This window comes from Gobius niger, assembly GCF_951799975.1.
Source record: "Gobius niger genome assembly, chromosome: 16".
Classification (NCBI taxonomy): Eukaryota; Metazoa; Chordata; class Actinopteri; order Gobiiformes; family Gobiidae; genus Gobius; species Gobius niger.
Window position 1 is genome coordinate 18,970,957 of NC_136867.1, and position 25,214 is coordinate 18,996,170.

The 25,214-nt window shown below is 42.2% G+C and overlaps 2 protein-coding genes across 2 annotated transcripts; both read right to left on the bottom strand.

The window, feature by feature from the left end:
• Positions 1 to 232: 232 nt before the first annotated feature.
• On the bottom strand, positions 233 to 8,450 carry fbln5 (fibulin 5). Its single transcript, XM_079573966.1, has 11 exons — positions 7,961 to 8,450; positions 7,824 to 7,875; positions 7,623 to 7,671; positions 7,221 to 7,511; positions 4,373 to 4,495; positions 3,188 to 3,304; positions 2,897 to 3,013; positions 2,648 to 2,770; positions 2,431 to 2,557; positions 2,152 to 2,347; positions 233 to 753 (listed from the first exon to the last, which is right to left on the bottom strand). Exons 1-11 carry the CDS (start codon positions 7,990 to 7,992, stop codon positions 592 to 594), a joined length of 1,389 nt encoding a protein of 462 aa, XP_079430092.1. The 5' UTR covers positions 7,993 to 8,450; the 3' UTR covers positions 233 to 591.
• Positions 8,451 to 8,712: 262 nt separating this feature from the next.
• On the bottom strand, positions 8,713 to 24,386 carry trip11 (thyroid hormone receptor interactor 11). Its single transcript, XM_079573121.1, has 21 exons — positions 23,801 to 24,386; positions 22,362 to 22,438; positions 22,160 to 22,270; positions 21,518 to 21,817; positions 20,276 to 20,344; positions 19,988 to 20,153; positions 19,485 to 19,811; positions 19,274 to 19,314; positions 19,065 to 19,163; positions 18,774 to 18,977; positions 15,291 to 18,299; positions 15,038 to 15,178; positions 14,736 to 14,929; positions 14,257 to 14,420; positions 14,053 to 14,156; positions 13,857 to 13,956; positions 12,511 to 12,592; positions 12,272 to 12,386; positions 10,459 to 10,581; positions 10,106 to 10,244; positions 8,713 to 9,708 (listed from the first exon to the last, which is right to left on the bottom strand). Exons 1-21 carry the CDS (start codon positions 23,937 to 23,939, stop codon positions 9,497 to 9,499), a joined length of 5,916 nt encoding a protein of 1,971 aa, XP_079429247.1. The 5' UTR covers positions 23,940 to 24,386; the 3' UTR covers positions 8,713 to 9,496.
• Positions 24,387 to 25,214: the final 828 nt, after the last annotated feature.

Below are 25,214 nucleotides of genomic sequence, written 5' to 3' on the forward strand. Positions count from 1 at the left end.
TCCCCCCTCGCTCTAAAGAGCTGTCTCATTCCCGGACACTATTTGAGCTTCCCTGAACACAGGCTACTTTCTGATTGGTCACTTCACTCCTGTGGCTACACACATGCAAAATATATAAAGTCAAATATAGTATAGAAAAGACGTAAAGCCATGTTCAAAAGCCAGGCGCGGACACGTTAAAGTGGTGAAGACATTTATTTTGTATGATCAAACTGTAAAAAATGTATGTTTCATCTTTTAACATGTCTGATGGGAGTGAAACAGCTTTCTATGTCAAGCATGGACCTTCTCAAAAGTAACACTGGGGAAACAAATGTTGCATTTTGAGTGAGGCTGGTTATGTTGTGAGAAATAGAAAATATAATAAATTGCATATAAATATACCTATGTGTGGGCAGTCCATGTTTGCTGCAGTAAAAGGTCTGTCCGTTTATAAAGGCAGAGTTTCTTCCCATCGGCTGATCCTGTTATTTACCAATGACATAACTTGAAAACATGACGTGGTGTTTTACCGACAGTGATAGTTCAGGCGAATCGTGACACAGTTTGTAAAAAGGGGAGTGTGACGCGGTCCATTAGAGAAACCTGATCTCAGAACGGGTGCTCGGACACGAATATCGTCAGGCGGATGATGGAGCTGCCTCTGAAGTTTATCACGTTGTTCACGGTGACCATCTCCAAATCCAACACCACCCGCTTTGGGCCCGTGATCGGGCGCGTCAACACCAGCGTGGCGCTGACGTTACTGGTTTGCTGGGAAAAAGAGACAAACAAAACACTCATTTACGTTAGAAAAGAACATTTTCAACAGCAAGTGTTGATAAAAAACATGTCAATAAAAGGATTATCCCAAGTCTAAACAAAGACTAAACCAGGTCTTATACTGGAGAATCGGGGCTCCAGAGAGTGAATATGAGGTATTGGGGAGAATACTTTGAAATTGTATTTAGTTACTGAATACTGAATACTTGCCTTAAAATACATTTTGTAACTATTACATTACTTTGTCTAATCAGAGTACTGTATTCTGAATACTTTGAATACTTTTAGAATACTTTCACATTGATTGACATTGTATGTATGTATAAATATGGCGTATAACTACAAAAATGAAGACTACGATTGTTGGAACACCTGCTATAAACTCACTTACCATTAATAGTGAACTCTTTAACCCTCTTAGCAAAAGCAGCAGCAGATACAGCATCATGTGAAACATTTGTTTGTGGCATAAGGCGTTTTAAATCTTTATTTTATTTTAGGAGGAAAACCAGATCAACATTAAAAGTTCTTTCTTATTAATGTTGTGCAATATGGAGCTAAAATGTAATATAAATGTATGTGTACATGTTAATACATGTATTTAGTTACTCCCCAACACTGTGTACATGTTTTAATGGTACAGGAAACTGTAGCACATGAAGGAAACTTACTTTCTTAATCCTCAAAAGTGCGGTTAGTTGCTTTTGCATCTCTACCTGAAAGCCCCTAACGACACTTTTGAGGACACAGAAGTCAAAATGACTGGTTTGAGGGAGGGGTAAAGGAGGCATTTTAAGCAGGAACAGCCCAGCCCCAACAGGGTGGCCTTTCAGGTGAACAGCCACCATTTGTAACGGGTTATCACATCTCTCGTGTTGGCAGTCGTGTTCCCTCCTCCTGTAAGTGGGCTGTGTCTTATTTTAGACCTCTCTAGCTTAGGTATAATTGTCACATTTTCTGTCCACAAAATCTAAGACAAAGCGGAACATCCTCAACTCAACTCAAGTTCAGTCGATGATTTAAGCTACAATGTCCTTTTAAATGTTGATAGTGTCTTGCACTCTTTTTCCAATGTGTTTTTATTCTTCAAATGCCTAAATAAACTGAGCAAATCAAATCAATGTGAGGCCAGAGTGCTAACATTATCTGCTGACTAAGCAAATTACGTATTTTCTGTCATATTATTTATTTGGAAATTAGTTCCACATTGCCTGCATTACCTTATTCAGCCCACTAGATGGCATTGTTGCCTTTCTTTTGCTCTGTCAGATTTTGGTCTTCATTACTGTTTTGTACTCTCCTCAGTTAACCTATGATATGACACAGAAGCCTGACTATTTCCCTGCCCTATTCAAAGAAATGATTATTTATGTCCAATTCAATACTCACCCTCATGTAAAACTCTCTCCCCTCGTTGCCCGACTTTATCTGGAAGATGTAGAATGCTCCTGGGTAACGTGTGGTGGCCTGCATCTGGAATATGTCTGCGGGGACAGTGCGGCCCGAGGACATGTCCATGTGGCGGTACAGGATGGTGAAGGGCTGGTTCCGGCACAGGGGGTTCTCCGCTGAGCACATGCACTGACTGGAGAGCAGCAAAATGTCATGTGTTACCAAAACGTTACCAATTGAAGGTGCTTTTCAATAAAGGCAGAGGGAGCTACTCACTTGTCGCTAACTTCGACGTACGGAGGTGGACACTGTAACGGGTCCAGGCAGGTGTAGCTTCCCTGGAAATTAAAACACACCTGAGCTGGAGAGCATGTGTTGTTTCCAGTTTCACATTCATTCAGATCTGTGGGATTAAAAACACAAGACTCAGGTAAAGTTTAACAGCTCCACACTATAAACAATTATAGTTCAACACTGTCAACACTGTTTTCACCTTCACAACTCCTGCCATCCTCAAAAACGTAGTATCCAGGCGGACAGATGCAGGTGAAGGAGCCAGGAGTGTTTACACATCTGTTCTGACAAAGGAACTCTGAGAAACTGCACTCATCCAGGTCTGTGGGGAGAGTCAATACAAATGCCAGGTTTTTACATGCCACAGTTTGAGAGAGACTATATAGTAATGGTCTCATTTATTACATGATGTGAGTGTGTGTGTGACATACTAGAGTTAAACACCCACCTATACAGGTCGTCCCATCCGCTGCCAGCTCGAACCCCTCGTCACAGCTGCACATGAACGAGCCGTAAGTGTTGAAACAGCCATGACTGCACGGCTCCTCTTCACACTCATCCAAATCTAGAGGAGCGAGAAACAACTACTAAAGCCAGGACTTTCTATCCGAAGAGGAAAATATAAAACAGAAAATGGAAGTGTGCAAAGACAATTCAGACGCCTGTGTGGCAAAAAAGCCTAAGTTTCTGGGCCTAAGTTAAGTTCATCGACCCCACAGCGGTGTCCACTGTAGTGTACCTTGACAGGTGCGGGCGTCTGGATTGAGGACAAAGCCGGGGTTACAGGAGCAAGAGTACGACCCCTGGACGTTGGCACAAAGCTGCTGGCAGTAACCATAGCGACATTCATCAATATCTGTTGGACAAAAGCAATTGGTCAAGTAAAACCAGGTGTGAAACATACAGGCTATAAAGTATTACAAGGCAATATAGTGCAGAATCATTCATTTGATTATTATCAAATTGCAGTGATTTGGTGCAGGGGCAGTTATTTAATATCTTTGATCTTGTGGTTTCATTGCTTGACATGAAACTCAAAGTGCTGACTCGACTCGTCCACCACATGTTGCTCACGAGCACACACGGGCCTACCAAGACATAACAATACTCGTCTTCAACAGAGCTGGAATCAAACCAATGCCACTGACAAGGTTTAACTGTGCTTTAACTTTGATTAAGGATGTAGGAGCGAAGAATAGGAAGAGACAATTCAAAGCTGGGACTTAAACCACAACGATGAGGATGGAGCAATGTTCTACCATAATGTGCAACAGCCTTAACCACTCAACTATCAGCTGCACACTGTGTTGTCTATTTAAACAAATTTGGGAATTATGCCATGAAGTATGTGCTTTTTTTAGATCTTTGTCCTTGTGACATTGTTTTTTTTTGCTGTTGTTCTCCAGGTTAGTTTATCTAATCTACATGTGTTAAAGATCAGAAAGAAATCAGATTATATCAATATCAGATAATGTATGTCAGATTATGAAGTTTAGATTAGACTTCATTAATCCGAGAACTCCAGAAATCATCAGTATTTTTGTCTGCATGTAAACGTAGCCACTGTCTAATCCTGAGAGATCAAATAGTTGCTTCAACCCCTCAACAGACCCACCTGAATATGTGGCTATGTCTAACGTTAGTGTTTGTTATGCTGCATATTTTACATCCCTAACATTCCTCCAAACCCAGGCCTTTCCTCTTCCCATTCAATTATATTGACATAATAACAAAGAGTATGAATTCATCTATTTAAACAATTAAGCACGATAGGCCAACCGGCTGATACAGGTTAGTCACGTAGCAAACATTATGGGTGTTGCCAAGAAGTTCCATGGCCAAGGTCAAACATAAAAGGACCTCTTTTGGGTCAGAACCGGTTAATAACAATGGCGTTGTCTGCTAGAGGCCACTCGATTCTCACCATGACACTGTCCCCCGATGAGCCAGTATCCCTCGGTGCAGGAGCAGGTGTATCCTCCGGCCGTGTTGATGCACACCTGAGTGGGGTTACAGTGGTGCGAGTTTGTCTCACACTCATCAATGTCTGCAACAGAAGGTGAGAAGGACTCAGCCACATGTTTGCAAATGTAATTGACAACAGTTACACGGACTAATGATGAACATGGTAAAAGAAATTTGGAAAACGGCGTCCAAGCTTTGCCAGTCAGCCATAGAACAAACATGTCTGCGTTCTGTTCAGAGATTTACATTTTACAGTTCAATATCCCTTTGCGTCTTGCCTGTATGTTTTAGAGTAATGGGTGACTCTAAAGGGCCTCTAATTGATTAGAGTATCAGTCTCTGCAAAGACACTTTGCTCTACGCTTCACCTACAACTTCTAATGAAAATGGACAGAAAGAGGAGAATGAATGGAAAGTATCTGAAAACACATTGCTTGACATAGCAATAAACTTGATCTGACCATCAAAAATTCTTGTCACATCGCCAAAGGCCATAGTTCAATTTAATAAACTCTATCTGCTCTTGTTTGTTCAACCCTTGGGTTTCATCACTTTGCCCGCTCCAAAAACACTTGGCATAACAAGTCAAGATTTCAAGACAATCCAATTGTTTTTGGGATCAGATTACGCCTGAATTCCACTCAGCTCCTGGCACAGCTCACTCTCTCCATTATAACGGACACATTTCCTTTTGAGGACATGATGAATCCAAAATTCGACCTCCCGGTTCTCAGACCATGAAGTCACCGTTCTCCTCGCACACTGGGGGGAAATGGGTGGGAAAAGGCCACTTTGTTTGCTCAGGCAGCTCCAGCGGCCGATAACGTCTGTCAGTGAGGGGTAGACATTGTGCCAACTCCGACGACAGACCCAGGACTAGGACCTACGCCAAGAGCTACAAAGCTGTGGCACCCCTAAACCTCTAAGAGGCCATCTTATCCAAGACAGAGTGATTTAACAAACTCTCTTACTTTACTATGGTTACCATGTTTATCTAAATGAACTGCCTCCTAAGGTGACCTTTACCAGGTTTTCCTATTCTTAGGTTCTTAGAAAGACGAGGTGAGAAGAAGAATTACAGCGGACACCTCAGAGATTGGACACAGGTTTACAATCCAGATTGTGTTACTCAACATCTGTCTCAAATCTCAGATTCATATAGTTATGAAGGCAAAAACAGAAGCTTAGTATCAGGTTTATTTAAGTTAAATTGGTTTTATACTAAAACTGCCAAAACCAACTAGAGGTAAGTGCCCATAAAATTAAGACCAATTTACTCCTACTGCCATTAGTGGCTGTGTTGGAGCATAGTGTTAAATACAAAGCTCTACTTGTTGCAGATTGAGACAGGAAGTCACAGTCTATGGCTCTCTTTAACAGCTTCGACAGTCATTACATCAGACATATACGTCGACCTTCCGGCCCTGCCATTAATCCACAATATTCACTCCTTCAGAGGGTGTGTTCTGCAGAACTTCATCATTTCATAAATGTCACCTGTCTGTGTAAAATTATTCTATGTCAGAACTGCCACTCAAAAAGACTGATGCTTTAGGAGAAACAGAAGGACAAACATTAAATGTTTATAATTTGGTAGCCAAATGTCAGTATTCTTAAGAAGAGCGAAGAAGGAAAGGAAATCAGCCAACTTGTAAGATCTGTCAGCTGAATTAATGCATAAATTCAAATACTATTTGAAAAATGGACCCGGTTTAAGACCTGAAGAGAAATGCTACCATTATTTTTATACGTTCCATTTTGTCTTGCTTATTAGAATGAATGGAACCTGGCACAGACATGTGGGCAGAGGAACATATTCTTTGTTTAAGTACCATTTAGATCAGATCATTATATGGGTACATTGTATAAATGTCCTTTGTAATTACAAGCATTTAAGAGTTTGTGTTCAAACTTTGTACAGAGGCTTGTGAGCCCTCCCCACTAACAGCCTTAAGGCATTGTTATAACCAGCTCCCACAGAGGCCGCTTGTTCTAAATGCACTTCAGACATAGAATGACTTCATCTTTGGCATTTGAAGGTGTAGTTTACCCAAACAAGAGTGCTAGTTTGTTCTGCCCATACAAACAGACAGAGCACAGTTGTATACTACAGTATATGCTGTAATACACATGCAGGTTTTCCTCTCATTAATCAGCCATTCAAAGGTTCGTCAAGAGTTTTGACACTTTGACTTGTATGTCTTGAGGTAATGTGTGTGTGTTACTGTTACAGCAGCTGGAGGGCACAGCTGTCACTCAGTCACAGCTGGGATTGTGAAACACAGGGTTAATATTTCCTGTCTACAAGGAGCAGAAACCTCAGGCTATGGACGAGCCACAGCCGGCAGCAGCACCTAGCTCCAACAAACATCTGCCGGAGCTGAGCATATCTGAGGCATTAGGGTTTTGAGTCTCCCAAAACCTATGCAGAGATGACGTTACACAAGAAACGAGTGATGATAACTGTCCCATTATTATTTAAACTGTCAAACATGGACAAGCTTCAACAGGGGCCAAATGACGTAATCTCTGGGGTAAGACAGTTGCACCCCCTGAAGACTAAATACAAGATGTAACCGGATGACAGAGAGCAGTGTTAAAATCCTCAGGCTTCACAAGTTTAACCTGGTCCATAGTTTAGTCACTGCCAATAAACAAGTCAGAGCATACTGACCTACTGATAGTAAACAAACAAACGGGGTAGTTGCAAAAGTCACATTAAGTATGAACTACAAGCTGAAGTGAATCAGGATGGTTTGTATCTACGTGGAAGTGCATGAAAACTAAAGAAATGATCGAAGACTCACCATTGCAGGTGCCATCCTCTGCCAGTGTGTATCCTAAAATGCAGGGAGCGGTGCCCCGGACTCGGGGGTAGCTGGGCTCCACAGACCGAGGTGGACCTGGCAGGAAAGTGTCAGGGTACCCCTCTGAACCCAGAGATGTGTCGGGATACACAGGCTCAGGCAGTGCCGGGACCTCCGGTCTGAAGGGCTGGTTGTACATGTTCCGGGGAAGGCACAGATACCCTCCATTCTGGTTGACACAGCGCATGTCTCCCCTGCAGATGTCCGGTATCGTGCGGCACTCATCCACATCTGGAGAACAGCACTGATAAGGACATTCCTGCTCTCATCTGGACTGCTGTGCTCAACACTTCTGTGCATTGATATAGAACTACAGAAACATATCCGATCAAGAACACTTACCTATACACTGTCTTGTCCTGCGGTCATAGCCAAACCCATCTGTACAAGTCTGCAGGAAAGAAATAGTTTTTATGAATAAGCATGACTGAACAAGTGCTATGCATTTTTTGGGCCAATTGTTGAACTTGAACATTGTATTTTGCATTCATTCAAATATTTAATGAATTCAGACCTGTCCTCAAACAAATAAGTGTCTCTTACCTGTCCACGACTGGGGTTAATAAAAAGAATAAATACCAAAACTGTCAGCGTCCTGTAAAGAGACACAATAAAGATTCATAAATGCAATGCACTTTGTAATGGCTTATTATTGAGTGATGGCTGCGTTCAATACAAACCTCTTAGAGGAGCATAATCTGAATCCACGCATTTTACAAAGTGTGGTCTCGTTTCTATAAAGTTTCCTTCCAAAAAAAAAGAGTTTGACACGACCCGTGCGCTCTCCCCAGATCCCCTTCGCCCCTCGCCAGCAGGGCACACACACCGCCCCCCACCACTACGCGCCTGTACGCGAGCACCAGGTTTCCATTAGCTGTCCGCGCACAGCAACTGTTCAGGGGAAGTATCTCCAAAGCACTCGATGCCGTCTCTGTTGGAGCAGATTATTTAGCAATGCAAATGACGGTCCCAACTTTCCCACAGCTGGACTCGATCAGCGGCAGCTCCTCCGTGTCCCGGTACTTCTGAGCCGCTGGGGGCCGAGGCATGGAGCACACAGAGCGACTGTTCAGAGGCGAACAGCCCCTCCTCTGCAGCCGTGAGACACTTCTGGCAGCGCGTGCTGTAGTAGCCACATCTGGAACACACGGCATCAATGACAACATTCTGTCGATGCGTAATCGTCAATGCGTAAAGACGTTTACTTGTGAAATATATTCTCCCTTCAAAGTAAACATTAACTCAAGATCTCAAAGCCGTTTTATTAGAAATAGTTGTAATATTATTAGCGACACGTGCTTTTTGTTGTAAATGTACACTTGAAGTGACAGATGACACCACACAAATTATAGTTCAGCAGTACCTTTATTTATTTGACAATCCCAATTCATGGTACTAACTTTAAGTTTATAAATTGGTTTTCTCTCTCATATCTAATGAATAAAACCCATCTTACCCAATTTACAGTTTGTACACGTTCATTGACACATCTTTGAGAAACCGTAACATTCTTCTTCCAGATTTATGTCTGTACAAAAATGCAGCTTCAGAGAACACTGTCCAGCGCCTCAGAGGTAAAACCACACTTTTTACATTTTGTAAATATATATTTATATAGATATCATTTATTAACCATTTACAATCTTGATTCACAACTGTCTAATTAACAAAAGTGCAGGCACTTAGTCCAGTACTTCCACTGTGCCGATAAATATAAAAGCCACCCATTCATACTTTCATACCGTATATAAAACTATATAATAGTTGTCTACTTCAACAGATCCACCACAGACGCAGCCATAATTGCAATGCTTATTGCAAGTGCAGTCTGGCCAAAAGGAAAAGACTGAAGGCAAAAATGTCGTTATGGATTTAACAGATGTAGTGAAACCACATAAATCCCAGTTCAGAAGATGCAGCCAGGGTTTAGGCTCGAATCAGAAATAGTTTGCTGCTGAAAAGACAAATAAAAGTATAAAGGAAGTTTGCTTATAAAGAGCCTAATGATCAAATAAAGACAATCATATCACAGGCCAAATCTCCTCTCCCTGTATCTGTTGATGCAAATAATGCACTTATTAAAGTGATTTATTTTGAAGATAAAACACTGTTGCATAGAGGAGCAATTCTCAAGAAGTGTTTCAGTTTGTCCCGACACAAAACTCAGCTGCAGCTGCTCTGCTTGTCCAGTCAAACTCTTCATATTTTGGTGCAGGTCATTGCTTTAGTAAGTCTTTGAGCACAGCGCCTCCACTGGCCTCAGCAGACACTGGCACAGGGGTGAAGCTGGGCAGAGCGTCTGAGATGGGCTTCATGAGTAGATGTCCCGCGGAGGCTGAGGGTCCCGTGGCACCGAGTAGAGGCACAGCGGCAGAGCGGGGGGCCAGGAAGGGGTTGGAATCACCGGGACGCCTGCCGGGAAGAGCTCCTATGTGGGCAAAAGAAGTATGTTCACATCAGTGTAGGAATTCAGGAAATCAGACTGCACAAATTATTTATTTCACATGGATACTGGATGGTAACAATATAAGGATTTTCAGTGTCATCTTGAAAAGCTCGAGCTGAATTGAGTGGGCAGGTTAAACATTTGCCAAAACAGTATTTTTGTATTGATCCAAATTAACCACAAAGCAACGAGGGACAACACAAAGAATGCTCCTACATACTTACAAAACACAAATACGATTTTTTTTTTTAAACAAAATTATTAAATTACTCTTCAGCTTTGTTGTTTAGCTACATTGAGACAAGCTGTGATTGGCTATAACAATTGTAGATACTGTACAAGTAAACATCGTGACAGTTCCCCCAAAGCATGTATTTACCTGTGGCTGAACCTGCAGCGGCTCCACTAGCTTTCCTCTGAGGAGGAGCGTTCAGAGGTTTGATGTCGTGGAGCATCGGAGCGGGAAGACTCGGAGTCGACTCCATCTCCAAGAACTTTACAAACATCTCAGAGAAGGACTGAAACAGAGGAGCCACAAACACAACCTTTACTTTCTAAACAAGGCCACGGGAGCACTTCAAGGTCACAAAAGGCACAATGCAAACTGAATTAAATGAAGGTCGGAGGCACTCAGATCTACAGTAGAAGTCCTTACTTTCAGTACAGCAAAGTTGGACTAAAATATAATTTGTTTGCTTCAGTGAATAGCTGTTCATAGCATCTTGTTCTTACAGAGTTTAATGAGTGTCCACTTGTGGGCCTTTGGGGAGTATTTGGGACACTCTGTGCTCCTCTTCCTGGCAACCAACTCGACATCCAGCCGGTGACACCATGTCGACCGTCGTCATCCAACATCTACAAAGAAAAAGAATAAAATAAGATCATTTTTTCCATCAATTCTGTGGCTTTTTGTGCATGTCTAGAGTCTTTTACACCACTATGATCAACTACCTTGCCAAACCCAAAAATCAACACCAAGATAAACAGGTAGAGTTACTGGCTTGGCATAGAAGGAGGTGCGTTACATCACTGAAGCCAGTTATGTAAATACAGTGGATTTGTGGTGACACTTGGCCAACGTCTCAATGGCATTAACAGAAGTTGTATCTTCTTTGCTTTGAAACGAGTTGGGAAATTCTCTGGATGTGTTCCTGAAAACTCCGGCCAAGTGACCGACAAAATACTTTCGGTGTTAAAGACCTGCTTAAAACTAGAGTGGAGATTTCGAGGTATTGCACAACTTTCCTGGACTCACACTTTCAGAATGCAGCAGCTGTGTCATAACCACTGCCATAGCCAAAGCCAGTGATGTTTGTTTACAACCGGGAACAAAAAGTAGAGATGGAGAGGATGTGTGGCAAATACAGTGAACAGAAAAATAACGTTTAGGGCAAATACATTTAAATACACGTTTTACTGTACTTTATGTATGTAGTAAAGTACAGTAAAGTAAAGTAGTAGGTTTCTTTTGAGGTTTTCCATATAAGGTCGCCACCTTTGCCGCTATATCTGGTTGGCTCGCACTCTCGCCTTACAACAAGGTCCCTACTAAACAATCTGCATATTAAAGGTGCATTATGCAACTTTTTATGCAAAAAAGAAAGTTTATATTTGTCCATATTTGATCTTGTAGTGACCCAGCAGCTGTATGAGTGGTCATTATTTCGCCTTTACTAACAATCACAGTGGTCTCTACAATGCTCCAGGATCAATCGTTTTGTAGGTTTTCTCGTAAGCAGTGAAAACCTCCCAAACAGTTGATACTGGAGCATCCTAGACACCACTGTGATGGAAAGTAAAGGTGAAATACTGACCACTCATACAGCCACTGGGTCACTACAAGGTCAAATACACACAAATATAAATGTTTTTTTTCGGCATAAAAAGTTGTATAATGCATCTTTAAACTAATATCGCTGGGTTTGGGACAGTTTAGAAATTAAAGTGGTTTGTGACCTCATGAGGCTGGACTTAAAACAGTAGCCCACTTTACAATGGAAAAGGCATGTATCACTCTCTAAAGCCATTTAAGGGTTTCCAAGCTCCTAATCCAAAAAGAAAACAAAGAAGAAATACGATGGATTTTATCATAATAAAGCAGCGGTCACTCCCCTCCAGCTTTCACAATGACTTGACTCTGCGCTCGCTCTCAAATGGAGGCTACTGTTTCGTGTCAAGAGCCACACCACCGACCGAGAGGTGATGTATTGTAAGATAAAGTGCTGTTATGTTGGTTTAGGGGGCAGCAGACTTGACAAAGAAAGAGGCCAGGTTTTCCCAATGGTGCTACAGTCTGCAAAAGTGTGTGGCTTTATGAAACTACAATAATACTAACCAAAAGATCAATAATCCATCTGAACTGCAAAGACACTGCATACTTTTAGATTACAAGCAGCTTCTGATGATGAATAAGAACCCCTAGAGTTATGAGTTCATCCAAGTTTTATAGTGGAAAGCTCTCCATTATCAGAAGTTCTACCAATGGCAACACAAAGCACTTCCAAAGAAAATGACAGATCCTTTTTATTATTTCCAGAAATCTCACCCTATCAATGTCTTCTCGGCTCAGTCCCAACACGCTCCCCATCAGCCTCAGGACGTCGGCGCGTTTAGATTTAGGAGTGTGGAAGTAGCCCAAGAACAGGTTCCTCATCAAGACCCTGGAAGAAAAAACACATCTTCATTATCATAGAAAAATCAAAGATCTTTATGCATCTTAATGGTACTACTGCTACTACTACTGCAAATACTGTACATCCAAGATTTGAGACTATGAAGACTTACTTGTCTATCTTTCCCTCTGTGCTGTTCAGGAGGTTCATGAGTTTCCTCTGAGCTTCCTCCAACATCTCCTGCCGGATGTCCACTGCAATCAAAATAATATTACATAGTTAGCGTTATAGTTGTTTTGTGCAAATTGTAAATTATAGGAAGGAGCACAACAAAACAGGTCCCTATATGAGTTACCATTATCTATTATAAAATAGTCCAAAATCAGGCCACAATAAAAAACATATGAGAATTCGGCACATAAATCTGCAGGCGGCATTACTTTGTATAATAAACTCAGATTTAATACTAGCAATATGAAGACAAATGGCGTGGAACTGACCTTTTTGGGAACTGACCTTGCAACGCTCCATATAAATAACACACACGTCCAGCTAAGCCTGTGGGATGTCCTGATTCCTCGTGATTGACTCCTTTTACTCATGGGACGACAGTAAGGAATATGCTAAAAGTCCAAAAGATTTACTCTTTTGGCGGGAAGAGGAGTTAGTTCAAAGGCTCCTGGGCCGATGGATGTAAAGAGGCTGGCACGGAGACGGCGCCAATACCGCTCTGCAGGTGTTTTCCATAACTTCATGTGAGAAGCTTCAACTTTAGCTCAAAAATCATATAAAATACACAATAGACCAATGCATCATTTGAAATGCTAACATCTTTTGCCACAATCATCATGGGCTTTTTAAGGAAGGCTGATTCCAAAACAAACACTACACTACATAGATTTAGATTTAGAATAAACTATGGCTTAGAAATGCTCCATAAGATAAAGGACAAAGAACAAAATGTATTGGCTAATTATAAAGTGAAAAATGGGACTCCCTTCAGAAAACAATTGCTGATGAATGAAGCCAAAGAACAAAGCCTTTACAGGGAAGAGCTATGGGTCTTATATTGTATTACAAAGTTACATTTGCAAAGAATGATTTCAATTTGCAAACCAGATAACAACTCATTAGGCGTGTGCTATAAATCGACTTTATGGAGATTTTTACCATGTTACAATGTTCTCTCATTAAAAACTTACCTGGAGTTGTATACAGCCATACACTGACTTTTATGTCTTACTCTTTATTGAAATAGCTGCACAGCGGAGGGGAGCAAGAGGAAGGAGAGTGTGCCCTCTGTGTGGGCTTGTATTCAAGTGTGTAGGGACTTGAAGCCCACGGATTCAAAATGTGTGAAAAATTAAACTATTAACAGACTTTTAGCACATAATTCTTTAGTAAAACGCCTCTATTCAGTAATTTAAACTATTAGCACTGCTGATATTGCGTTTTTGTTAGTGTTTATCAATGGCGCACAGAATTTCCTGGAAAAAATGTCTGTTTTGTGTTGCTGACCTTGTTTTTTCATCTCTTCCAGCTGCTCCTCTTTTAGGTCGAGCTGATCAGTGAGACGAGACGCAGACTCGAGGGCGGCGTTGGCTTCGTCGAGATTTATCTAAAAGAGACACACAAGAGCATCTTTTGTAGTATTCGGTTAAAGTAACAAATAAACAAATAAAAACTATGAAGCCAGTATTAGAGTCCTATTCACCTGTAGGGCAGACGCTTGCTCGTCCAGTCGCTCAGCCTTCCTTCTCCACTCCTCCTTCTCTCTCTTGTGCTTCTCAAGTTCTGCTGAGTACATGGCTTTCTCTTCTAAAATGTAAAATAAAGATGCCATTACATCCTGACTATCTAGAATATAGTCAAAGACAAACATGACCAAACACATTCCAGTAAATGTAGCTGCACTTGCCTTGCTGGAACTGCTCTAGCACCATCTGCAGGTTGGAGAGCGACACTGCGTACTGGTTGACTTGGTCTTGGGACATCCTGAGTTGAGCGTAAGCTTCGTCTCTTTGCTTCACGACCCCACTCAGCTGCTCCTGTAAGGACTCCACCTGCATGCTGGCCTGTTGGCTGTTGTAAAGAACATATAGGTCATCTTAAATTTGTAATTTACTTGATGTGCAAAATATAATAGTATTGTCCCCATAAAGCACCACGTGGGGACCAATCTCCTCATCTTGAGCTAATATCTTGTTCAATCAATTTAAACCCATATTTTTTTCATGAAACATTTAGCAAAACTTTCACATTATTTCCATCTAAATCTTCCAAATCCTAAAATGGATCCGTCCTGTGTTGTATTTCCAGGCTCCTCTTGAACAAAGGTTCTTAATCTCATTGGGAATTTCATGGTTAAATAAAGGTACAAAAATAAAACAATAGTACCTGGCGTTCTCCACAGCACTGGAGGATGTGGCCAGTCTCTCCTCCAGCATCACCACTCTCCTCCTGAGCTCGGTCTCTCTGTCCTCGGCCGCCAGTGCCTCTCTCGTGTACGAATCCTCAATCTCCAGGAGGTGATTACGAAGCCTCTCCAGCTCCAGGTTCAAACGCTGCTCTTTATCTCGCACGTGTTGAAGCTAAAGACAAGAAATGACTTAAAACTATTCATCTAGGATGCCACACTATTAACCTAACATGTTAATTTCTGTCAAAATCATTACAATGTCTTCACTGGTTAATCTTACCTCGGTCTGCACTGCTGTCGTCTCCATTTGCTTCTGTTTCAGGGCCATCATCACCTGGTCCCGCTCCTGCTGAAACGCCACAGCCTTGTCCTGCATCGACTTCAGTTCATTCAGGAGCTGGTTCAACTCACCAGACTTGCCCTGTAGAAATAAAAGTACATTTTCTTACTAATCTTCTGTAATTCTATGTCATTCATGTACAAAAAGTAGACACCATCTCAACACTATAACATTTTTGATTACTCGGACTGACCTGCTCCTTGTCCTTGAGCATCCTCTCCACCGTGTTGGCCTTTTCGCTCATGGCGCTCAGTTGGAACTCCTTCTCGCGCAGCAGCATCGACACCTGCATGTTGGTCTCCTGCAGAGCTCTGAACTCGGACTCTTTCTCTCGGGACTTTGCCGCAACCGCCTCGTTCTCCTCCTTCAGCTTCTTCACGTCCATCTCCAAAATCAGCGCCCGCTCCTTCAGGTTGGTCACGGCTTGCTTCAGAACCTCATTGTCGTTTTCCCTATTTCTCAAAGCCTCGCTGACGTTATTCAACTGGTCTCCTTTGGTTTTTATGAGCAAATCTTTCTCTCGAACCGTCCGCTGCAATGAGTCTAGTCTGGCTTTAACTTGGCGGACTTCTTCAATGTGGCTTCGCTGCTCAACTTCCGAAGCCGAAGCCGAATTAGCCAGCCTGTGATTGTTCTCCTGTAGTGTCCTGATAACATTGTCCTTCTCCGATAGCTGGGTACGCAACAACGCCACCTCAAGCGTCTCATCCTTTACTATTGAAGAGGTCTGCAGGCTTTGAGCTTCCATCGCAAGTCCACTGGCTACACCAACTTCACTACCAGGCGTTACACTGTCCAGTTTCCCCAGCAGGACGTCCTTAGTGGAGCTCAGCTGGGTGATTGTCTGCTGAACTTGCGCCAGCTCTTGACTGAGATTCCCCAGTCTCCTTTCCTTAAACTCGTAGCTTTGAATGAGCCGCGCGTAGTCCACGGACAACTTGGAGCTACAATCGCTGTCCGCCGAAATCTGACCTTGCAGTGTGAGCAGCTCCTCTTGAAGTTGCGCAGATTCGTGTTGCATGTTTTTAACCGTCGTCATCACCTGCATCTTCCACTCCTCCATCTTCTTCACCTGTTGCTTTAACGTATCCCTTTCTTGGAGCAACTCCTCAAATTGGTTGCTACTGACCCCGCCCGACCCGGATCCGGACTCTCCTGCAGAGGAAGCTTGCAGGACGGTGACGAGCGTTTGGCACTTTTGCGTAAGGGCATCGATTTCTATATCCTTCTCCCGGATAATTCTGGATAGATTCTGAATCGTCTCTTTGAACATCTCTTGACTCCCTGTTGGATCGCTCATGTTGGATAGTCGCTGGTTTTCTTGCTGCAGCTTGACCAGGGCGGCCTCCTTCCCTGCCATAATGTCCATAAGGCGATGATGTTCGGACCTAAGCTGGCTATTTTCTCTCGTTTTCTCATTCAAAACCGCCAGCACCTGCTCTCTCTCCACTGCATAGGCTTGTATCTGCTGTTGAAGGTAAAGTATATCTTGGTTATGAACTCCTCCGCCCATGGACACTCGCGCGTGAAGCGCCTGAATCTCCAGATCTTTCTGCATGACCATCTGAGAAAGCTTCCCGACCTCATCGCGGGACACAACCAGCTGATCCAACTGCTTTGTTAGGGACATATTCTTCTCGTTCAACTGGCTAATCTCTGTCTCCTTTTCCTTTATACCTTTCACCAATTTCTCAAATTCAACTTTGGACAAATCGTGCTTTTCGTTTCCGTTTTCTTGGTTTAGCGTCTGCGTCTTGTCTTCTTGTAGTATGACCTCTCCCGGGAGACACTCAACCCTGGTTTGGCTTTCACCTGTTTGCTCCACTACCTCCTTCAACCTGACTATCTCTTCGTCTCGCGCTTGAATCAGTCTATCGTAATTCAAAGCCGATTGCTGCACCCTAGCGTGAGCCTGCTCTAGTTCACCTTGCTGCGTTTGAATTGACTGCTGGGATAGAAGTAGTGACGCTTGCTGTTCCTCCAATGTCCTCCGAAGAGCGTTCACCTCTTCCTCAAGACTATTTCGGGAAGACTTGAGTTGTGTGATTTCAGTTTCCAACTCTGTAATGATGTCTAGAGTCCTGGGCTCGGATTGCGGTTGCGGTCTACTCTGTTGGTCCCTTAGTCTATCGATTTCTTCTTTCAAGTGGCTGTTATCCTCCTTCATACCTCCTAGCTGTCTGTCCTTCTCCTCTAAGGCTTGTCTAAGAGTTTCAGCATCCTTAGTCGCAACCGCAATCTTACTTTCCAGCTCCTTTTGCAACTCTGACGCATTTTGTTTCAAAGTTTCCACAAATGTGTCTTTCTCCTGCAACAAATCTGTCAGCTGTTTCTGACCGGCAACAGTCATCGAAAGCATCTCATTGGTGTCCCTGTGATCGGACGCGAGTTGCTCGATGTCTCTTCTGAGCTGAGAGATCACCAAGTCTTTCTCCTGGTTGGTTTTGATTGCTTTTTCGTGCTCGGTTTGCAAAGCAGAGGCGTCCATGGACAGCGCTCTCGTCAACTCTTCTACGGTTTGTTGATACTGCCTTGCTTGTTCGGCTAGTGTCTTTTCAACCTGCTGCAGCTCGCCCTCCAACTGGCTTTTTTCTAACTTCAAAGCTTCGATGCGCGTCTCCTTTTCTCGTATAGTCCTATTCAAAGCACTCTGACTCTCCGTGATCTGTCTGTTTACTTCTGCTTTCTCCTCACAATCCTCCTTTAGTCGTCTATTTTCCATCTTCAGCTCATAGTCCTCAGCTAAGACCTTTTCTTGAGTGTTTTTACCTTCATCTAACTGCCTTCTGAGATCTGAAATCTCATTCTCCTTCATTGCCATCGCTTCTTTGGCCATTTGCTCATTGTCTCCTCCGTTTCCTGCTTCAAACAATTGCGCGTTAGCAATCGACAACTTCTCATCTCTCTCCTGCAACGCCCTTTTCAACTCAGCGACCTCATTCTTCGCCTCTTTGCCCTGCTCTTGTGACTTTGCAAGTTTCTCCTTTAGCTGCTTGACCGTCTGTTCCAGTTGCTGTTTCCCCATGTGCAGGTCGTTCAGGGTGAAGGCGCTCTGGCTCATTGTGTCCTTTTGTGCGTCCAGCTCGTGCTCCAACTTCTGGTTTTGGTCTTTGGCCGTGTTGAGTTCGGCGGTGAGTTGAGCGAGTTGGATCTCGGCCTCCTTCAGCTGTCCAGAGAGCTGCTCCTTCACAGAGATCATGTGCTACAAAGGAAAAAGGCAGTTAGAAACAGGGTAGAAGTAAACTCTTAATGGAATTCCCTCCCAACTTAAAAACACTACACCGGATTTTTCTTCTAGTAATGGGAAACAATTCGTTCTGTGGTCCTTAAGTTTTCTAGCAATTCTGTGAAGTTGTGAAACATGTCTGTATAATTGTCACTGAAGAATTATGATGCTACAAACATTTAGTGGCTTCCTCAGTCTGCTCCACATCAATTCATCCATTTTTCAGATAATTTCTGCACTTGTTGCTACATGGCATTAATGAATTGCTTGCACCAGTGGTATCCGAACTTGTCTCGCACACACCAAATATTTAAAAAAGTCATGAACTAACATATGTTGCCTATTAAAGTAAAAGGGCATGTGAGTTCAAAAAACTGATACGCTATCACATGCCTCACATCTTTTAATTTATAATATAACTGTGAGCTAAGCTTGGTGCTGTAGTGTTACCTGTGTAGCCTCTTGGTTTTGTTTGTCCAGTTCTTCGAGCTCAGACATCAGGGTGTCCCGTTCCTCCACAGCAGCTTTCAGGGCCTTTTCTCTGCGCTCCAGCTCCATCTTTAGATCCTCCGTCTCCTCTGATTCATCTGGACCTGGACTAGAGACGCTGACCGGCCGCTCTTCAGCCACTCTCAGTCTCTCCTCGAGGTCGAGCTGCCAAACATTTTCAAGAAATCGAGACATTTATAAGTAAGATATTTACAGCAGTATACAAAATGAAGAAATAATGTTTAAATGAACCTTTTCTTGTTCAAGGGCCTCCTTTTCTTGTCTCAAAGATCCGATAATGGTGTTCAGCTCCAAGATGTCAGCGTGCTCCACTTCCTCCTCGGGTCTCTCCTGAAGTGTAAATGTAAAAGTCAAGATGATCACAATAGTGTTTTGTTTTTGGTCTGAATAATTACAAATCATTCTAAATATAGATTGCATTTTTTTTTTTTTTTACTTGCCTCAGTCAGCTCTTTCATTCTTTCCATTTCCTTTTCAGCGTCTGAACAAAGAAAAAAATCCAAGTTTATAAACCCATGATGTGATTGAAAAGTTTAATATAATTTATTCATAATTTTTTTATTGTTCAACAGTTTTTGGACGAGAGTAAAGGATATGTTTGTTACAAAAAAGAACACATTTCAAAATAATTCACATAATCTCATGTTGTACCTGCCAGGTTTTTCCTCAGCGCTTGTATCTCCGTTTCCAGCTGAGCCTTGTGCAGACTCTTGCCCTCCTGCTCCTGCACTCGTGTCTGCAGCTCGGACACAGACTCCTGGAGTCGGGTGTAGTTTTGTAACAGTCCAGCGTTTTCCTCCTGAAGCTCATTTCTCTCAGTCTGCAGCGTGGACAGGGTCTTCTGTTCCTCTTCCAAACTGGACTTTAGAGTTGAAACCTCCTGCTCCCTCTGATCAGCTGCATCCTGCAGTGAAGTGATGGTCTTCTGAAGCTCCAGGAGTTTGGATGAATCGGATGAAGGAGAGGACTGACCCGCAGCTGCAGGGAAGAATAAAGAAGGTACGGTTATTGTCTACATTCATTGACAAACAATTCACAGCATACATGTTTTGTATTTTTAAGATTTTAATAAATAAAAACATATCTAGTGAGGTTTTGCATCTGCATCGGAACTGTTCAGAAAATAACCAACCGTTGACAAATATATTTCCTACCATTGTGAAACTGTTCCTCCAGCTCCTCGATCCGCTCCTCGTACTCCGCGAGCTCGTCTCTGTGACGCCGCGTGACGTCTGAAAGTTTCTGCCTCTGAGCGTCCTGCAGCGCTGCCAGTTCGTGCTGATGTTCATCCACCTCCCGACTCATCTCCTCTCGCAGCTCCTGGTTCCATAATGCAATTAGTTATTTTAATGATTGATGATTAACAGTGAGAGCTAAAGAATGATCTCTGTTGATATATATATATATATATATTGTTACAGTGGGTTACTCAGGCTACCGACCTTTATGGTCCTTTGAAGCCGGTGGATCTCAGCTGGGTCACCATTTCCTGCTCCGGCTGCTGATGTCGTCTGAAATCAAACACAAAGTGTTATTTAACAGTTAAATTTATTGTGTTTGGTATGATATATTTTATGATACTGCCATTTAGAGCTGCACAACATATCCCCAAATTATCGATATCGGAGCTACAGATACAATATACAGTATCACAAAATCACAGGGCTGTTTCATCTGAAAGAGATTTACCCATAATTTGCAACACACCCTAAAACAAAATGTGTAGCCACTTAAAAATGTGCCAATATTCAGTTTCGTACACAACCTCACATTGATACATTGTACTTCCAAAATGTAGTATATAATGTTTGCTTATTGCTTTGTATAAACATTTGGAATAACATATATTAGTAGTTTGGAAATACATGATGTAACAAGGGCTAGAGTTAGGGGTGTGACAATATTTTGCTTTTAAGATATATTGCGATATTTTGCGAGACGATACTTTTTATTCTGATATCACACAACATCATGCATATTAATGAGGTAGCAGTTCTCTACTACTTTCAATAGAGGCCAAAAATGAATAAATAATTTAGAACAGTAGAGGGCAGCACTACAACTTGTTGCACTTGGGCCAAAAACGCAAACACACACACAAATATATCTTACTCTTACTTACAAAAAACATAATTAAAAGTAAGTTTATTTAGTGGTAGGTTTATTCCTTTTGAAATGGGACTGTGGTTTCTTAAATGTAAATGAAGTGAGGTCACTGACGGATCAATAGACCCATTTTCAGTGTAATTCAGGGAACATTTATTCACGTCAGAAAAGGGGGAACAAAACTCATGAAAACAAATGAAGTATGTATGTGTCGTGGGTTATTTTTGTGCAATGTATCTATTATTGCAGTATCGGTGCATTGTAAGTTTATCGTGAGCCATGCACTGCGTATCGTATCGAATCATGATTCCCACAAGTGGTTCCCACCCCTAGTTAGGGTGGTGTAAAATAAAGCGTTTTGAGTAATATTTTCATTATTGTATATTTATGTTACCTCACAAACACTGATATGCTATGAAGTGGTTATTCAAGCAATTCCTAAAATACTTTCACAAACAGCAGAGAAAATAAAACGTGGATATAAAAGTTAGCATTAGCCAAATTCAGAGCTGTATTTATTTACCTGCTATTACCCACATGTGTTCTAGACCCCGTCACTGAAACCTGCCGATTCTCACCTGGGTCATCCTCCTCCAGTGGACGACCTCTGCCTCCAGTCGCGTCACTTCAGCCGAGAGCCGGTTGATCTCCTGCTGGGACCACAGGACGTCGCTCAGGTCCACTTCGTCTCCATGGAATCCGTGATGCGTTGCCGAGGGGCGGGGCATGAAGGAGGCATCGGAGGAAGTGGTTGTGGAGGAAGCGGAGGTGACAGGAAGCACAGCGGCACCCAGAGACGCGGACTGAGCCGAGTGCTGGAGATTCTGCACCTCGTCCTGGAGATTGCTCTGACGGGCTTTCAGGTGACTGATCTCCACCTAAGAACATGAAGCAGGAAGTGGATCAAAGTCAATGTGACCTTAGGAAAGACATTATTCAGAATAGTAGATCATGATTCACAGTTCTAAATAAAATCACAAATATACAAAGAGATAACGTTATTTTTATATTTCTCCACTTGTAATAGCGAGTAGTATTACTCTCAAGCCATGATAATTGTATGTTATTGTGGGGTGGCTTTGTCAAACCAGCGATTATTATTCTCACATTTCAAATTAGGAAAATGTGCACAGAGTTGATATAGTCAAGGCTTGTTTTGCAATATCATTATTTAGCCAATATTGTTAACAGACGGAGGAGTAAATAACATTTCTACATACATCTTTCTGTTGGAGGTGCCTCCTGTACTCCGCAGACTGACTTTTGATCTGGATCTCAGCAGCCTCCAGTTTCTCCTCGAGCTCAGCGTGAAGCCTCTTCAACCGTTCACACTGTTACATGAAAAACAGCAAGGAAGAAAATGAGGAATGAGGAAAAAAAGAGGAATTATCACCAATGGCTAGAATGAGTTAATAGTACAACCTCAGATTTCTGGGAGGCAAAAGTAGCTTCTGCTTCAGCCAACTTGGAATTGGAGACCTGGAGTTCTGTGGCAGCATCTAATGACGACAGATAAAGTAGAACAGTCGAGTTAATGCTTTTCCTGGGGGTTGTTTTTAATAAGTAAAGTTTGTGCACAGTTGTGAAGTGCCATGGGGAGTCACTTAAAGCAAACATTTTAAAGAGAGTGCGTTTGTTTACACTAGTGTTTGCTTATGTGGGCTGTTGCTTTCTTCAAACACAAAATAATACATTTGTTCCTGGTCAAACCTACACAACTTACACATAAACTGCATTTCTTTCTTGAACCGTTTCCACCAACATCAAGTCAAACCTCCTTTGAATGCGATGGTGCCAAACTGATACACAGTATGTGCAATACAATACAGTGACATGCTAAAAATAACAGAGCTATGATACAGTAACAGATACAACTGATGCGAAGTATTCACCAACTTTGTTCAAGATAAATATCCCTTTAAATTCCTTTGCCCCTCTCTCTCATCTTGTTACAATAATATGAGCTTTAAGTTTAAGCGGTCTCACATGACAAACACTGTGTCCCACACCAGCAGCAACATAGCAATTACTGCCGACTAAACGAGTGGCAGGAAATTCCAGTTTAGTTCACAGTGGAAGAATCTTTTCTCAAATTCTTCGATCTTCCCAGCTGGTTTTGTGATAACAGAACAGGTTTGGTTTTTTCGTCAGCAGCTGTGAGTTGTAAACGTGTGGCCAAAGTTCTCTTCAAAGTCAGCATTATCACACGTCGTCTGTGAGCTTTAGGCTGATTGATTTAACGCAGCAAAGATACAGCATTCTGTGTTAGAAATTGCATTATCTGTACATTAGGTCAGACTAACACTGAATCTAACCAAGTCACAAGAATAAGAAAGGGAAACACAACCTATAGTCTTTTGAGTGCTCTTGAGATCCAATCATTTCAGCCAGATTACTTAGGTGGTTTCTACACCAAAATGTCCAATAATCTTTAAGTTATTTTCAAAATATATCAAATGCTTTTATGATACTGTGAAATTCCAGACCAACACTGCAAAACAAGATTCTGTCCTTGGACCTTTGCTGGATAAAACAATCAATTCAATTTGTCACTTTTGATGCAAAGCCAGACATTTAAATTTGACTTTGTTTGAATACAACAGTCCAATACAAAACAAGTGGGTTATCACAAACTGTGCAAATCAAAGATTCACTGACAAACATTTAGGCACCTATTGCACATTTTTAAAAACTTTTTTTTACACTCAGTAATATGACAAAAACAAATTGCATTGAGTTGTGAGAGCCCAGACATCAGCATGAACCCAAAAGGCCATTAATCAACAGTTACAACACAGACAATATTGTACTCAACTACTTGATGCATGAACACAAGAAAACGAATAAGAAACATCACCCACCTTCAACCTCCTCCACTCCTTCCAGCAGCATATCTTTGGTAAAGGTTGATATTTGTCCGGTAATATTGGACAGGCTTCCCCCGACCTGCCCCAGAGACTGGCCGAGGCCAGAGCCCAGACCCCCCAGCCACGATGACATGTTGAGTTAGGTGAAAAATAAACAAAGCAAGACCAAAACTGACAGGGGGCTAGCTTTGCTTCAGGTCAAAACATGTCCAAATTAGCGATGTCATCAATACAATAAATAAGTAACGACCCCGATATAAGCGATAAACTTTAGATCCACAGCTTTGTTCCGTGATAAAAGTGGCTTAGAAAGCTCATTTAGCTCGGGTTAATAACAGCTGACCCCGGCTACCATAAGGAATGTGTCAGAACTAGCAAGCTAACCGAGCTAGCATCGGTGGTAAACTGATCAACTTTTGCCTAAATTCTTGAGTGAAATTCCGTGCATCTAAAGGAGTCGGTCAGCGGTGTTTCCGTGAGTTTTTAGCCCGTCTAAAGAGCACATCGCTAGGAAAGTGCCACCTCGACTGCAGCCATTATCGGCATTGGAGCGGAGGGCTGCGGCGACGGCTCAGCTTTGACGTGGACACAGCCACGGCGGCTCAGCCGAGGTGCATTGTGGGATACGCCTGGAGGACCAACAACGATTCAGCAAACAGTAGATCCATGGGCAAACACTACTACCCCTCACATGATCCATCCACTTTCCACACAAAAACAAACAAGCAAAAAAAACTATGTTATGAAAGCTGATACTTTCAGGACTTCTTAACTAATTGTAAACATCATGTTCATTAAACATAAGTTTACATGAAGAGATATATGTGATCCATGGTATTTGTCATGCAATATAACTAAACTCTCTCTCTTCACCTGTCAGTATACCTACATTTTCAAATAAATCTGCACACTGAATAAATGTGTTGCAGATTATGCCTTTGTACTTAGATAAGCAGAAGACAAGACACTCCAAGGCCACCTTGACGTGTAGGGTCTACAGTGTAAGGAGAGATGTGAAAGAACAAAACATGGACATGGATAAAGAGACCTTGTTGCTGCCCTACAAGCCAGAGGTGTACCCAGTGGCTGTACCCAGTGGCTGTTCAGAATTGCTATGTTTCATTGCATTACTGACATGGGGGCGAAAGGGGTGGAGGGCCAAATCTGGCCATCACAACCAGCAATTGCAAGCAAAGCTTTGAATGCAGATTAAGATTTACAGAAACCTTTATGGCTTTGCTTTATTGTGCGTGATCCATTGAATTTGTCATGCGGGACTGCAATATAGCTGAACAATTTATTTTCTTTTTCTCCTCTCTGAGCAATTTATGAGAACAAAGCTCTTTATCTTCTTTTTTAAAAATGTAGCATTCACAAGAAGCGTGAATGCTACATTTTTAAATACATC